The sequence below is a fragment of the Macrobrachium rosenbergii genome, chromosome 41 (genome assembly GCF_040412425.1).
Source record: "Macrobrachium rosenbergii isolate ZJJX-2024 chromosome 41, ASM4041242v1, whole genome shotgun sequence".
In the NCBI taxonomy this organism is placed as follows: Eukaryota; Metazoa; Arthropoda; class Malacostraca; order Decapoda; family Palaemonidae; genus Macrobrachium; species Macrobrachium rosenbergii.
In genome coordinates, this window is record NC_089781.1 from 16812718 (window position 1) to 16830812 (window position 18095).

An 18095-nucleotide genomic window follows, 5' to 3' on the forward strand; every position below is an offset into this window, starting at 1 on the left:
ATCACGGAAGACTGACAAATGTGCAAATATAAATGCTGACAAGGGAATGACCGTCAACGAAGTCACTTTCCCCTTCACCCTGCTACTTACAGTCCCTTGCATCACCCCCCCCCCGAAAACAACCCCCTTCCCCTTCCCGTTCGCTTATATCATGGAATAGCATAACATCCTACCTTTTAGTTAATTGGATTAGTCCTTCCGTTCCTCTTTGGATAATTAGGGTTTAATGAAATGAAATTCGTTGCTCTCAAACGACTCTATTTCAATTATATTTCCTCTCTCTCTCTCTCTCTCTCTCTCTCTCTCTCTCTCTCTCTCTCTCTCTCTCTCTCTCTCTCTCTCTCTCTCTCTCTGAGAAAACTGTCCTTCAACTTGACTCATATTTTCAATGTTTTTACAGGTAAATGTAAATGCATATTGAAACCTGTTTCATGGAAAGCTTTCGCATAAATGACAAGATATCACGTGAGTGGTGTTAATAACATCTTGCATACTGAGAGAGAGAGAGAGAGAGAGAGAGAGAGAGAGAGAGAGAGAGAGAGAGAGAGAGAGAGAGAGATAGAAAGATATAGAGAGACTAGAAATAGTAATTTTTCATATTCATATACACACACTCCACTAAAATAATAATTTTTTCAAATTTACACACACATACACACACACATACACACATATATATATATATATATATATATATATATATATATATATATATATATATATATATATATATATATATATATATATATATATATTGTAATAAATACTCACCGACTCTGACTTAATTAAGAGGGCATTCTCATTTTGAGAAAGAACCAGATATTTAGTTCATCTTGATTTATTTTTCTGTGACCTGAAGGGTCCCAGCCAGTTAATTTCCGACCTGAACTTTGCCTTTACCCTTCCACTTTGTTGTCCTGCGAGGCCGAATTCTTTCGGAAAAACTCTACCTGCCAACTACCACCAGGTGAAATGCACTGAACTGAGTATAGAATTTAGGCCAAAGGTCAAGTACTGGGACCTATGAGGTCATTTAGTGCTGAAATGGAAACTGACAGTAAAAGGTTTGAAAGGTGTAACAGGAGGAAAACCTCGCAGCTGCACTATGAATCAATTGTTAGGAGATGGTGGAAAGTAAGATGGAAGAAAGAGAATGTGAAAGGAGGTACAGTAAAAGGAACAAAAGGGGAATGGGCAGCGGAAGTTCATAAGCCGACGCCCAACCTCAGCAATTTGACCTCCCAACCAAGCAGACGTATCCCTCCATCCGACTGTCTCCTCATCTCTGGAGACAGATGGCCATGCTGGATTTGCATGCATAATAAAAAGGAGCACTTTTGGGTTAGGTGGAAGACAACAATCTCACTACACCACATTACCTGATCCCGCAGCCTCGCTTCTAGTTGGTGCTAGAATTAATTAACGCGGTAAGAGTTGTCTGAACCATTCAGCCTCCATGCTTCCAGGGGCCCCTTGCTCCACCTTACTTGGTTTTACTAAGTTCTCTCTTCCCAATCTCCCTTGCTCTTAAATCTCGATTCAATCCCCTTGAACAAGAGATCTTTTCCATTATCCCTTCACGTCACTGGTTAAATTGTGAATAACGTAAACCTTCCTCGAAGTGAGAATTTGTGACTGACTGGGTACATGACCCAGGTGCCATTTTGAAGGCGCTGTAAACTGCCTTGAGCTCAACGCTAATTATCAAGTCCATCCTTCAGCTTTCAGCTAACATAGGCCACTTAAGACATTTTTACTTTCGTGAGTGTTCACTAGGATTAATCTCGGCATTTGCAGAGAAGTGTTTGCCAGGAGGCTGTATCGCCTTTTAGGCTGTTCCATGGCCGAGTCCTGCATTCTTGCCCTCCAAGAAGGGCCAACTGAATTAGATTGCAATTAAGCCCAATTAATTTCCCTTGTAAATCATTGTTTCGCATTTACGTGTGTTGTAAATAAAGTAGTTAATTTGTTCTCTTAGTCGGCTCTGTGCTCTCAAACAGTAACTATTTTAACCTTTACTTTTAAATTTATGAATAGGAGGGCCCTTTGCACAAGGCCAATAAGCATCAAGGTAAGGTAATCAAACCTCCCCAATACTGTAAATATATATATATATATATATATATATATATATATATATATATATATATATATATATATATATATATATATATATATATATATACGGTCGGGTAACTACCAGGTATATGACTCACAATTATTCCTCCCCCAACACCCTTACCCCTGCAGCATAGGGGGAATCAGGGAAGGAAACCCTAAGATCTGCCCATGCAAACATGACCTACAACTATTGTGATGTTTTGACAGATCTCTATCAGGTATCTGTAACATCTCAGGATAATGATTTATCAAATGATGTTACTGATGAAATTGATGAACTTCTTCTTCTTCTTCTTCTCCTCATCCTTCTTCTTCTTCTTCCGTTCTCTTGACCACTCTCTCCATTTCATGAATGGTTCACCGGGTTTTGCTTTGTCTATTCGTGTTGTTGTTGATGTTTTTGATGTTTCCCCTCTCGGTTAGTGGTTACTCTTCTTCCCATTTGGATGTGGAATTTCTAGGCTTTTCTGTTTTGATTCACTTTTATCCATTTATTCAATAAAATATTAATTCATCTTTTTTTTATTTTCTGACAGTTAATCTCTTCTTTCTCTATTTCCTATTACTCTCTGTTACTTCTTTCAAATGAACACTGTAACGTTCTTTGGAAGCTTCTTGAATTTCAAGTCGATGGCCCCTGTGGTGGGCTTGTTCCGTATGAATAGGGTTCACCTTCTTAGTAATAATAATAATAATAATAATAATAATAATAATAATAATAATAATAATAATAATAATAATAATAATCTTAAATGCAGCTTATTTCCTCATTTTGAAAAGAATAATAATAATAATAATAATAATAATAATAACAATAATAATAAAAATATTTTCAGTTACTTCTATTTCGTATTATTCCGATTTTACTTGTAACGATCTCTATTTCAGATTATTCCAATTTGACTTTAATTATTTCTATTTCAGATTATTCTAATTTTACTTGTAATTATCTCTACTTCCGATTATTCTAGTTTCAATGTCAGTTATCTCTATTCCAGACTGATCTAATTTACCTGTCGATCATCTCTGGCAGATTATTTCTTTTTTGATAAACTCCAGGGTTGCCAACCTTCGTGCTTCTCGCTTGATTTTCAATCTCAAAATATTTGTCCCCGTTATCATCTTCTCAATCGATTACTGTCGACCTTTTTTTTCTCTCTCTAAGACGGGAGAGAAAAAGACAGATTTTTTTTTTTATTTTCCTTAGACTCTGTCTCGACTCAGACTCCTGTACTAATACAGAATAAATAATTGGAAAGATTGTCAACAGAGGAAGGGGGTCAAATTTGGGGTGAAGGGGGAGGAGGAGGAGGGAGGAGGAGGAGGAGGAGGAGGAGGAGGAGGAGGAGGAGGAGGAGGAGGAGGAGGAGGGATGGGGGAGAAGGAGCAGGATAAGGAGGAGGAGGAGGAGGAAGAGGAAGAGGAAGAGGAAGAGGAAGAGGAAGAGGAGGAAGGAGAAGGGGAAGGAGGAGGAGCAGTAATATTCATTCTACTGATGTTTCTATCATCACCCCTTCTGTATTTTCAACCCTGAAGTCTCCTCTTGTCCCTTTATTATCTATTCATTATTACTTTTTTCCGAGATGACTCTCGATTTGCCAATCTCCGCCGCCCTCTTTCCTTACCTCTAGTTCTTTCTGGCGCCTCAGGGTTTCCTCGTCCAGGGAGCTCGTCGGGGTTACCGTCACCGCATCTACAGAAGAGGAAAAAAGATAATGGAAGAAAGGAATTATTATTTGAGCACAAGTAATCATTCAATACTTGATAAATATTGTATCTTATCTATAATTTTAAGTGCAACACTGTTATCAAATATTTACAAAAATCTTAACTATAATTTTAAGTGCATCTCTACTAAAAAATGTTTACAAGATCTTAACTATAATTTTAAGTGCTATACTTCTACAAAACGTTTACAAAAGATCTTAAAAACTATAAATTTTAAGTGCAGCTCTTCTATAAAATGTTTACAAAAGACCTTAACTATATTTTTTTTACAAATGATCTTAACTATGTTTTGTTTACAAATGATCCTAACTAAAATTTTATTTACAAATAATCTTAACTATAATATTAAGTGCAGCTCTTATAAAAATGTTTACAAAAACGAATGAATGATATAAATGGGGTAAAATAAGTTTGCGTTTTTCGTAAGTAGAGAAAATTAAACCGGCAGAAAATCAATAAATCATTTATTTTTGGTAAAGCTGATGGCAAAAAATGAGACAACATGGATGACTACAGATACGACATTTTCAAAACTTCTTTTCCAAAGATGATGGCCAAAAATCCATACATATAGAATTTAGGCCAACGGCCAAGCGCTGGGACCAAAGAGGTCATTCAGCTCTGAAACGGAAATTGACGATAAAAAGGTTTGAAAGGTGTAACAGGAGGAAAACCTCACAACTGCACTATGAAACAATTGTTAGGAGAGGGGGAAAGTAAGATGAAGAAAGAGAACATGAATGGAGGTACAGTAAAACTAATGAAAAGGGTTGCAGCTAGGGTCCTAAGGGACGCTGCACAGAACCTTAAGTAATACCCACAGCGCACCGCATGAGGTCCACTGACTGCCCTCCCCCCCCTACAGGGCATATATTGACTATAGATACATTATTCTATTTCATTATCATTAAACGTACATATATATCACAAATAATACATGATAGGCAAACATACACACACTTTTACATATAAACATTCATATATGAACCCCTCCACATTACAAGAAGAGGCGATCTCGAGAAAGTAAGTCTTCAAAACAAAATGTGCAAAGGTTCATCAATAAAGATGGGCATAACAATAACATCTTCATTATATAATGATGATAACTGCCATTCCGTTCTGCTTTCCCGCATCTAGAAAAAGGGCTAAATGTATTGTGATGAGTGGACAGCGTAAAAGATAGTGTCTGCAGGAGATGACGCACCATGTAAATATCTATAATATCCTGGTTGGGTAAAAGAATCAGTTAGTCCAGAAAATCGGTATTTCAGATGCTACAAGGTCTAATAAGCTTTTACCGTCTTAAGAAGTCTTTCGTAAACACACTACGACCAAGAATTTACCAGCTGGGAGATATTTTCCATTTAATTCTATAGCTCTACAATCTATTTTAAATTTATAGTCTAATTTAACTACGTAGGGTGTAACGAAGTCCATTTCAGGAGACTCACACTCACCTTGAAGAAGTATAGAAGGAGGAACCATAGTATTATTGCCATCAGGTGGTGACGTCACGTCCATAGTCACGTGATACCTACGTCACCATCGCTTGCGGGTCTGAAACAAAAGAGAGACGTTAGTGGAAGATAATTCATTAAGAAAAGAAAGCTAATTTGTTTGTTAAAGAAGGCATTTTCCGAACAATTTATGTCGAATACGACTTAAACCATACAAGAGAGAGAGAGAGAGAGAGAGAGAGAGAGAGAGAGAGAGAGACAGAGAGGAATGGGAAATATATAAAATAAATATATAAACATATATATATATATATATATATATATATATATATATATATATATATATATATATATATATATATATATATATATATATATATATATATACAGAGAGAGAGAGAGAGAGAGAGAGAGAGAGAGAGAGAGAGAGAGAGAGACTCCGAAGATACAATTACACTCGAGACACCCACCTAGCCTTTATATAATATATATTTTTTTTGTTTTGAGAAAAATAGCGAACACACGAACTTTCCCCTATACAAAGGACATAAAACACTACACAACGGGTTAATTTCATATTTCCAAATGGCGCTTGTCCAAAGTCGAAGGAGGAGGAGGAGGAGGAGGAGGAGGTGGAGTTTCTACGCCAGAGGGGAGAGTCACAGAGGCTTAGAGGGAGAGGGAGAGGGAGAAGATGTATGGAGAGGGGGGAGGAGTGGGGGTGGGGGGAGGTCAGTGAAAGATATAACAAACTGTTCATCGTCGTCGCTTGTAAATCTTTCAGCGATAAATGGAAAAGATTTATATTAAAAAATCAACGGGACTGGAAGCAGATCTCTCTCTCTCTCTCTCTCTCTCCCCTCTACGTATATATATATATATATATATATATATATATATATATATATATATATATATATATATATATATATATATATATGTATATAATATATATGTGTATACATACATACATACATACATACATACATACATATATATATATATATATATATATATATATATATATATATATATATATATATATATATATATAAATTTTTGTCACTCCTACACGCGTGGTGTTTTTATATTCAACAATTCTAAACCACACTCGAGAGGATTATAACTGATAAGCCATCTGCGCCGGCCGGGAACTGAACCTAGACCTATTTTCCCTTAGGCCTACGATGTTTCTTTCCACTTCATTCTAATGTTTTCTTCAGCGTTAGGCTCAATGCAATCAAACTATTGCCCAAGCACACATCTAAATATCATATTTGCCAGGCGATATCTGCTTTGGCCGAACGACAATAACAATTCGCACAAGTGTAGGAACAAGTTGAGGACAAGTAGAGAACAAACCATGAGCATTAGTGTTAGACTGAGTCATCCAGTCACTGATTCATTCTAGCATTCGTCTGATCGTGTACACGCTACCCAAACGTACATATAGTTGAAAAGAACACGGGCAATACAGCAGTCATTTGGCTACTGAACAAGTAAAAATTGCCCCGAAGTTTCTTCGACCTCAAAAGTCAGTCTACCACCGTCTTTTTGGCGTGACCATGCTCACTGGAGCCTGAGCGAAACGTGGCCTCGACTAACACCGAAGAAGACTTTCTCCCGAAGGACAAATCAAAAGAAAATTTTTCCTGAAGGTCAACTCTACGGACGATGAACTTCCCATTTCAGTATCCTGTTGCTGTTTTACTGTGTCTATCGGAAATAAACTACCTAATTTTGCAACCTGCTTTCCTCTCCAAGTATGACCAATATCGGCGTGTTACTGGCAGAATACAGTAAGCTAGAAAAATCAATTATTATAAGAATGGAGAATACTATGCAAACTGAATGCCGCTGATGCAGCTATCACCTTCAACGCCACGTATTATTATTATTATTATTATTATTATTATTATTATTATTATTATTATTATTATTATTATTATTATTATTATTATTATTCAAAAGATGAAGCCTATTCGTATGGAACAAGCCCACCAAAGGGGCCATTGACTTGAAATTCAAGCTTCCAAAGAATATGGTGTTTATTAGAATGAAATAACAGAAGGTAAAGGGAAATACGGAAAGAAGAGATATCACTCATTAAAAAAAGAATAAAAAACATAAACAAACTAATAAATAAATAGATAAAAACGTGAGTAAATCCTTAAATTATTATAATAAAAGGATTCATATAATACTTCCCACGAAAAAGAAGGTAATGGGAGAGAAAGAGAGATATCAATTATTAAAAAAAGAAAAAAATATATATAGACAATTTAATAAATAAACTTATAAAAATGTGAGTAAATGATCGAATTGTCAAAATACAAGGATTCGCATACAGCTTTTCCACGAAACGGAAGATAATGGAAAACAGAAAGAATTGAGACTACTTACCAAATAAATAAACAAATAGATAAAAAAGCGAGTAAATCATTAAATGTTTAAAATAAAAGGACTCACACATTGCTTTCCCACAACTGCGCATCGGGGAGAGAGAGAGAGAGAGAGAGAGAGAGAGAGAGAGAGAGAGAGAGAGAGAGAGAGAGAGAGAGAGAGAGAGAGAGAGAGAGAGACGCATACACAATCGTCCATCTTCATTAGGTTCTTCGAAACGGAATATCAGCTTTACTCGAAACACCAGCAATACCCGGTAACATTTAATGTGACGTCCGTGTTTTTAATATCATTGTCCGTAATCAACCACCCCCGGGGGGAGGGGGGGAGAGGGAGGGAGAAAGGGGAAGGGGGGGAAGGACACAAATATCATGCACCGCATCGCAAATGGAAATGTATCATTTACAGGGACGGTAATTTGGTGCGAACATGCAGAGAGAGAGAGAGAGAGAGAGAGAGAGAGAGAGAGAGAGAGAGAGAGAGAGAGAGAGAGAGAGAGAGAGAGAGGAGGAAGTGACTGATATATATATATATATATATATATATATATATATATATATATATATATATATATATATATATATATATATATATATATATATATATATATATATATATATATATATATATATATTTAATTTTATTATACAAAGAGAGAGAGAGAGAGAGAGAGAGAGGGAGAGAGAGAGAGAGAGAGAGAGAGAGAGCTACCTAGCTAGCTATAGCTCTCTCTCACACACACACACACACTCTCTCTTAAAGCCTTCCCCCCGCCGCACACAAGTCCGGTATCTTTAACGTGCAAGAATGGGGCTGAAGTCTCCTTAGCGAAGGATGCCAAGAGGCCTTGGGTGTGCGAAGGAGAAGAAGAAGGACCTTCAGCCGGAATCCCCAAAGGGCGACGCCCCCACCGCCGCCTCCCCTTCGAGGATCTTCAGCCACAGCCTCTAAAATACAGGTCCCCAGGGGATGAGAGAGTCCTCCAGACGATACGAGGTCTCAAGGAACTCCTTGATTACAGACGCTTTTTCTCTCGTTTCTCTCAGGTGGCGGAGGAATGAACTGGCAGAGAACTGGGAAAGAATTGAGAAAGAAATGGGAAAAAATTGGGAATGAATTGGGAAAGGATTTGGAGGAACTCCTCCTCCTCCTCCCCTCATCCTCTTCTCTTCTCCTCATCAGGACAATGCCCAAATTTGACCGCCTTCCTCTGTTGACAATCTTTCCAAATTATTTATTCCGCATTAGTACACTGTCTAATTAGAGTCTAAGGACCAGAGAAAAAAGCCCTCTGTTTTTTTCTCTTCCGTCTTTTAGACGGAAAAAAGGCAGACAGTAATCGAGGGAGAAGGGCATAAAGGGGACAAATATTTTGAGATTGAAAATCAAGCAATAAACACGAAGGTTGGCAACCATGGAGTTTATCTCAGTAAAAATAATTTGACAGAGATAATTGACAGTAAAATAGAGAGAGAGAGAGAGAGAGAGAGAGAGAGAGAGAGAGAGAGAGAGAGAGAGAGAGAGAGAGAGAGAGAGAGAGAGGCATCAATCACTGACATTTCGTTGCGTTCCTCAGTTACTCTTAAAAAATGGCAGTGTTCTTCAACTATGTGAAACCTATTATCTACCTATCCATCTATCAATATATATAATCTATATCTATATAGTTTTTCAAAGTCAACTAACTTTAAATAAATTATTCCTCACACTGTTGGACTGTGGAGCCGTTTCCCTGAGGATGTTGCGCAACTGGAACCTCAGAAGTTCAAGCGAAGATGCAACGCATTACTACCCTTAACCAATTCTCTTTGTATTTTGAAATTTTCCTATTATCTTTTGTGACTTCTTTCAAATGAACACCATATTCTTTGGAAGCTGGAAGATTTTCAAGTCAGTGGCCCCCATTGGGGCTGTTCCATGTGAACAGGGTTCATCTTTTGAATAATAATAATAATAATAATAATAATAATAATAATAATAATAATAATAATAATAATAATAATAAACTAAGAACTTGTCCGAAAACGCTCTGCAATCAACGCAAGGGAGAAGGCCCCTTCCTTTTTTGGGAATAACTGCATAAAAGCAGACATAAACCTCTCAAAGAATGCAACGCATGCACGCCACTACTCAGGCATACACTTCTGCAAGAGGACACCGATTGCATACGAGCGTACGACACATGACTTGGCCTGAAAATACACTGCATATACACTGCATGCGATCAGAGGTACACCTCTTGAAGAATACACTGCACACAATCAGAGGTACACATCTTGAAGAACACATTGCACACAATCAGAGGTACACATCTTGAATACACTGCACACAATCAGAGGTACACATCTTGAAGAATACATTGCACACAATCAGAGGTACACATCTTGAAGAATACATTGCACACAATCAGAGGTACACATCTTGAAGAATACACTGCACACAATCAGAGGTACACATCTTGAAGAATACATTGCACACAATCAGAGGTACATATCTTGAATACACTGCACACAATCAGAGGTACACATCTTGAAGAATACACTGCACACAATCAGAGGTACACCTCTTGAAGAATACACTACTACAATCAGAAGTACACTTCTTGAAGAATACACGGCATACAATCACAGGTACACATCCTGAAGAATGCACTGCCAACAATCAGAGGTACACCTCTTGAAGAATACACTACTACAATCAGAAGTACACTTCTTGAAGAATACACGGCATACAATCACAGGTACACATCCTGAAGAATGCACTACCAACAATCAGAGGCACACCTCTTGAAGAATACACTGCAATCAATGAGAAGTACACCTCTTGAAGAATACACTGCATACAATCACAGATACACTTCACAGGGAAGGCACGACAAACGCGCATACATTCAAGCTAGCAAACAGACAGACAGAAAGACAGACAGACAGACAGACAGACAGACAGACACACGCCACTCTGAAGGGCACACACTCACACTCATTTTCAGGAGGAGCTGAGCAAAGAAGGGTTCTTGTGGAACAAGGAGTCGACATGATGTACTTAATAACACTGTCATTAAAGAGGATGCCATGATGTGTGTGTGCGTGTATGTGTGTGTATGTATGTATGTATGTATATACATACTGTATATATACATGCACACACACACACACACACACACACACACATATATATATATATATATATATATATATATATATATATATATATATATATATATATATATATATGTGTGTATATATGGAAGGTGCTTCAGACAATCCCTGATATAATTCAAACAGTGAACTGCTAAAAAATCTCTCTCTCTCTTGTATGTAATAACTATTTTTAAAGGAGCAAAGAATTTTGACTTTGTTTTTTGACTCTCTCTCTCTCTCTATATATATACATATACATTATATATATATGTGTATATATATTAATACATATATATATGCATATACTGTATATGTATATGTATGTATTAATATATACATATATATATACTGTATATATACATACACACACAAATATATACAGTATATATACATAGAGAGAGAGAGAGAGAGAGAGAGAGAGAGAGAGAGAGAGAGAGAGAGAGAGTCAAAAACAATGTCAAAATTCTTTACTCCATTAAAACTGCTTATTACATACAAGAGAGAGAGAGAGAGAGAGAGAGAGAGAGAGAGAGAGTTTTAGCATTTCACTGTTTGAATTATATAAGCGATTGTCTGGAGCACCTTCCAACAAAGAATCATTGAAATAATTTTTGCTTAAATTTTAGACGCCATTTGCAAGAAAAGCAAGAAATCTCATTGTCAGTTGGAAAATCACCTCGGCGCCATTTTGAATATTCCCGTCGCCATTTGCAAAGGGTCGTCACCTTTAGCAAAATGGGCGTCACCAATTTGTAAAAGGTCCCATCGAAATTCGCAAAAGAGTAGGCCTACCCAAGCCATTTGCAAAAGGATACATTGCTATTTACAAGAGATTCCCGCAACCAGTTGCAAAAGAATCCGGTCGCTGTTTTGAAAAAGAATTTTGGTGCCAACTGAAATAGAATCTCGTGCCCACTGTGAAGAACTTCACAGCAATTTGGGAAAGAATCGATGCCCCATTAGTTAAAGAATGCTTCATGTATGTATGTGTTCCTATGTTTACGTAAGAAAAATAAAAACAAGTAAGAAATGCGCCGAAGTTTCTTCGGGGCAATCGAGTTTTCTGTACAGCGTATAATTAAGGCCACCGAAAATAGATCTATCTATCGGTGGTCTCGGTATAATGCTGTAAAGCCGCGGCCCATGAAACTTCAACTACGGCCCAGTAGTGGTCTGTCCTCTAGCGTTGCCAGGACGATCATGGCTAACTTCAACCTTAAATAAAATCAAAACTACTGAGGCTAGAGGGCTGCAATTTGGTATGTTGATGATTGGCGGGTGGATGATCAACATACCAGTTTGCAGCCCTCTAGCCTCAGTAGTTTTTAAGATCTGAGGGCGGACGGAAAAAGTGCGGACGGATACACAAAGCCGGCACAATAGTTTTCTGTTACAGCACACTAAAAAAATAACTACAAGGCAGCGAAGAATAAAAAAAAAACACATTCGCACCGATAAGCAGAGAAGACGAGAGAAAGCAATGCCGCTTATAAATAACTGCAAAGAAGAAGAAAGTCAGTAAGTTGGCCATTAGTTAAATGAGTGAATCAGGAAACACGACGAAAATTCGCAAGACGCCGACACAAAGGCAAACGACAAAAGACACCGATAGGAAGGAAACGACACGAAAAACAAGAAGAATCCTGTGACAATGATCCTGAGAATAAGCGACAAAAAAAGAAGAAGAAGAGATTTTCATTCGGTATTTAGCGAGACGATTTCACTTTTAGACAATTTCACGCATGCACGCGCACACACACACACACACACACGCGCACACATGCATGCATGCGTGCATGCTTGCGCAAGCGCGCTGGCTGGCGTCGGAGTAAGTAAAACCATTTGGCAGGAGTTTGGCTAGTTGCCAAAGAATTTTTGCCTCCGACTTGTTTCAATGTCTCGCTGATGTTATGACAAAAGACGAAAGTGACCCAGTTTCTGAAGAAGAAGAAGAAGAAGAAGAAGAAGAAGAAGTTTCTGAAGAAAGAGAGAGAGAGAGAGAGAGAGAGAGAGAGAGAGAGAGAGAGAGAGAGAGAGAGAGAGAGATTTCAGACTCTGATCTCTGATCAGAGATCACTGTAGGAGGAATGAGAATGGTGATGTTAGCACAATCATGAATAAGGAACTATCACTTGTTACAGCAGCAACCATTCCAAGTACAAAGTGAAGAGATAAAAAAAATATTAAAATACAAAAAAATATATATAAAGAGTTGAGGTGAAATGATGCAGCCGTGCCAAGGGACAGAAAAACAAAGTAAATAAAACTTCTGAACAACAATTACAAGGAGAATCTCTATAAATAATAGAGAGATTGTTATTATTCAGAAGATGAACCCTATTCATGTGGAACACGGCAACTAGAGGAGCCACTGACTTGAAATTCAAACTTCCAAAAATTATTATTATTATTATTATTATTATTATTATTATTATTATTATTATTCAGAAGATGAACCCTATTCGTATAGAACAAGCCCACCAAAGGGGCCAATGACTTGAAATTCAAGCTTCCAAAGAATTATTATTATTATTATTATTATTATTATTATTATTATTATTCAGAAGATGACCCCTATTCATATGGGACAAGCCCACCGTAGCCACTGACATGAAATTCTTCGAGCTCCCAAAGAATATTATGGTGTTCATTAGATAGCAGTAACAGAAAAATGCCAAAAAGCAGTATGTTCTCACAAGAGTAAAGAATAACTAAGAAACTCCTATTGCTTCTGCATTAGCTAGGCTGGGGCCAAGATCACCTGTGCGTAATTGCATTACATGTACTTCTTTCGAAATGGTTAACACCGAATACACAGGTCACTGGTGGCCACCTGCCCAGTTCCTTCAAAGTGTTTTACACGATGTACCATCATCACCTTTGTAAGATGTGAGGATCAGGTATATACATCTTTGTTAGGGGTCAGGGGCCTCCTCAACAAAATTCAGATCATATACGTATGCAGTCTGTGTGTATATGTAAGTATATAGTATGATTATACTGTACATAGTTCATATGTAATTATAAATACGATTATTATATATATATATATATATATATATATATATATATATATATATATATATATACATACATACATATATAATTGTAGATATTTCTTAAACGAAACTCATTTTTGAAAAATTTTTCATTCAGTTTCCTATTCAATTTCATTACGGCCTCAATAACCTAGACGTTGCGACGCCAGTTTTAGCAACCAGAAATCAATATATCAATGTGAACCTAAGGTTCCTTAGATGATGTACTCAACAGCGGATTTTTAGACCTCGACTGACCTAAACCCAACGGCACCCCCTTCTTAAAAAATCAGGGGTACAGAAGACCCCTGCTGCGGGGGGGGCGGGGGAAGGATGACAAAGGCGAAACGGGAGATATCAGAATCTATACGTTGGAGTATCCTTGGGAACTACATACTATGTTACAAAAGGTGACCAGTTCACCTTTAAAACAGGAATGAAAGTGTGTGTACGGCCGGCGCGGCAGAATATTCCTTGCTAAGAGAACGAAGCAGGAATTGGTCTGGGATGCAAAGCTGGACATTGCGGTTTTCGGACAAACATTGATAGGCCAGAAGAGAGAGAGAGAGAGAGAGAGAGAGAGAGAGAGAGAGAGAGAGAGAGAGAGAGAGAGAGAGAGAGAGAGAGAGACTTTCCATTCACTTCAATTCATTTATCAAAAAATCATAAGAAATAAACTAAAAATATCAAAAGAAATAAACTGAAAAACTTTGAGAGAGAGAGAGAGAGAGAGAGAGAGAGAGAGAGAGAGAGAGAGAGAGAGAGAGAGGAAAACTTTCCATTCACTACAATTCATTTGTCAAAAAATCATGAGAAATAAACTAAAAATATCAAAAGAAATAAACTTGAAAAACTTTCATAGTTTTGAGAGAGAGAGAGAGAGAGAGAGAGAGAGAGAGAGAGAGAGAGAGAGAGAGAAACTTTCCATTCACTACAATTCATTTGTCAAAAAATCATGAGAAATAAACTAAAAATATCAAAAGAAATAAACTTGAAAAACTTTCATAGTTTTGAGAGAGAGAGAGAGAGAGAGAGAGAGAGAGAGAGAGAGAGAGAGAGAGAGAGAGAGAGAGAGAGAAAACTTTCCATTCACTACAATTTTCAAAAAATCATGAGAAATTTGTCAAAAGAAATAAAAAAATCATGAGAAATAAACTAAAAGTATCAAAAGAAATAAATTCATTTGTCAAAAATCATGAGAAAAACTTTCATAGTCTTGAGAGAGAGAGAGAGAGAGAGAGAGAGAGAGAGAGAGAGAGAGAGAGAGAGAGAGAGAGAGAGAAAACTTTCCATTCACTAGGAAAACTTTCCATTCACTCCAATTCATTTTTAAAAATCACAAGAAATAAACTAAAAGTATCAAAAGAAATAAACTTGAAAAACTTTCATAGTCTTGAGAGAGAGAGAGAGAGAGAGAGAGAGAGAGAGAGGAAAACTTTCCATTCACTACAATTCATTTGTCAAAAAATCATGAGAAACAAACTAAAAATATCATATGAAATAAACTGAAAAACTTTCCAAATTTTGAAAAGAGAGAGAGAGAGAGAGAGAGAGAGAGAGAGAGAGAGAGAGAGAGAGAGAGAATTAGTGTTAGTCCACAAGTGAGGGAGGGCTGGGAAATTTACAGGGGAAATCCAAAAATTTTTTAGAGAAAAAAAAATAAAAGAAATGGGAAAGTTTGACACCGACAGAGTTTGTTTTGCGTTTTCGTAAGCGAGAGAGAGAGAGAGAGAGAGAGAGAGAGAGAGAGAGAGAGAGAGAGAGAGAGAGAGAGAGATCAGAATCAAGAACACAGCAAAATCAGGTATTGATTTTCGTGCATTTATCTCGTTCTTTATTCGTAAATGAAGGTGGTGACGCAGAAGTTACGATTATACGATCCGGTTCGGAGAAGTTACGATCTACGCTCCTGCGCGCAGGTGTGACTCACCAAGGTCTATATGGTAGATCTTGGGACTCGAGTTTCCGTGAGTCGGGGCGAACCAACTCACGAAACATGGCGGGCATTCGTTAAAAAGGACTCTTACGAAACCCCAGATCTGAAATCGTAATTATGAGATAAAAACAAGCATAAAATGCGCCGAAGTTTCTTCAGCGCGATCGAGTTTTCTGTGCAGCGTATAATCAAGGCCACCAAAAATAGATCTATCTTTCGGTAGTCTCGGTATAATTCCCGGTATAATGCTGTATGAGCCGCGACCCATGAAACCTGAACCGCGGCCCGGTGGTGGCCAATCCTATATCGATGCCAGAAGCACGATTATGGCTAACTTTAATCTTACATAAAATAAAAACTACCGAGGCTAGACGTCTGTAATTTGCTATGTTTGATGACTGGAGGGTGGATGATCAACATACCAATTTGCAGCCCTCTAGCCTCAGTAGTTTTTAATATCTGAGGGCGGACAGAAAAAAGTGCGGACAGCATAAAGTGCGGACGGACAGGCAAAACCGGCATACTAGTTTTCTTTTACAGAAAACTGAAAAAATAATGACGAGATGCGTCGTAAGCCAGTGTGGCGCTACACCTTAATCAGAAAGTCCAGGTATTTTACGTCGGAAAAACTGCGTCGTTTGCTCTATTGCGTCGGAAGCAGCGTCGTGAGAAAGTAGGACAAGATGGAAGGAGCATCGGCGAGAAACTGAATAAACAAGGAGGGGAAAAAGAAATGAAGGATAAATAAGAGCAGTACGGTAAAAGCGGAAGAGAAAAGTATAGCGAGATGAATATAGGTTTCAGACATCATAAACAATGTTCAAGGGATAGATACCTCATAGAAATTAGAAATTCTCCAATAAATATAAAAAAAAAATACCGATGGAAAAATTCTGCTGGGTCTGGTATCCATACGAGAATTTTTTGCTCTCTCTCTCTCTCGGCTTTAATCTTAACTATCCTTCTTGGCTGCATCCTGTCAATCCTCTATTCCTTTCTGATTTATCTCTCTCTCTCTCTCTCGCTCTCTCTCTCTCTCTCTTTCTCTCTCGGCTTTAATCTTAACTATCTCCCTTGGTTGTATCCCTGTCCAATCCTTTATTCCTCTCTGATTTATCTCTTTCTCTTCCTTCCTTCTATCTTACCTCTCTTCTGTTGCATTTTCCGTCATCCTTTCCGTTTCCCTCCTCTATTCCTTTCTGATTTATATTTCCGTCTTCTTTTCTTCTATCTCGCCGTCTTCCTTTCCGTTCTTTCTTTGTCTCAATCACCAGCCTTTGCTTTCTTCGGCGTTCTCTACCTCCATTTTCATCTTGACACTTTCCACACAGCATTTCTCCTTCGATTTTCTTTCTTATTCCTTTATTTTCTCGCGTTTCCTTCTTTCTTTGCCCGGTTGCATTCTTCCTTCGTTCGTGGCAATTGCAGCTTTTGCAAGCTTTGTTTACGGGTCCTTACCCATTCTCCTAATCATTCACCATGTATGTTCCGTGTATTATGCGGTACATCATACATTCGCCCCCCCGCCCCCGCCACGTAAGAAGACGGTACGTACCGTGATCTTATACACGTCACTTCTTTAGCGCCTTGTGTAACCCATGTCCTCATTTGCCAGCCTCATATATATATATATATATATATATATATATATATATATATATATATATATATATATATATATATATATATATATATATATATATATATATATATATATATTACTCTTTTTTATGTTGTTCTTTCTTGTTCTTTTTGACACTCGTTTCTTCCCACAATCCCCTAATCCCCCTGCCCTCCAACCCCCACTCTCTCTCTCTCTCTCTCTCTTCTTCTGACCGTCATCCGCTTCCCCTCCGCCCTGCTCTAACCATCCCCCCCTTACTCCCCTCCAAATCTCCCTCCCAAACAGAGCCCCCGTTCCCCCCCTCCCTCAAAGCATCAACGCTCCTCGCCCAAGTCTCTCTCTCTCTCTCTCCCTCTCTCTCTCTCAGTGCACTACCTGTTAAAGAGGAACACAGAGACCAAAGTGGTTCGAGGGAAACACGTACAGAGCACACACACTCTCTCTCTCTCTCTCTCTCTCTCTCTCTCTCTATGCACTCTTTCTGCCTATCTGCATCTGGATATATATAATTATTGACCTTTTGTAAGATGCTTTATGGTTTTTTTAAGGATAGTTCTTGTTAGGTATTTTACGTTTTGGTGAATTCCTTAAGTACTATTGTATCTTCCCAGAGTCTTTCTCTCTCTTACACACTCACCATATCTATCT

General features: G+C 37.8%; 1 protein-coding gene across 7 annotated transcripts in view; it reads right to left on the bottom strand.

The window, feature by feature from the left end:
* LOC136826688 (uncharacterized) overlaps positions 1-18095 on the bottom strand; it is a 413156-nt gene that overhangs the window by 17844 nt on the left and 377217 nt on the right. For all 7 annotated transcript variants that reach the window (XM_067084059.1, XM_067084055.1, XM_067084061.1 and 4 more), the window contains 2 exons: positions 5307-5406; positions 3747-3814 (listed from right to left, as the gene is read on the bottom strand). In XM_067084059.1, the coding sequence (XP_066940160.1) occupies positions 3747-3814; positions 5307-5370 (132 nt within the window). In that variant the 5' untranslated portion in view covers positions 5371-5406. The remainder of the gene's footprint in view (positions 1-3746; positions 3815-5306; positions 5407-18095) is intronic.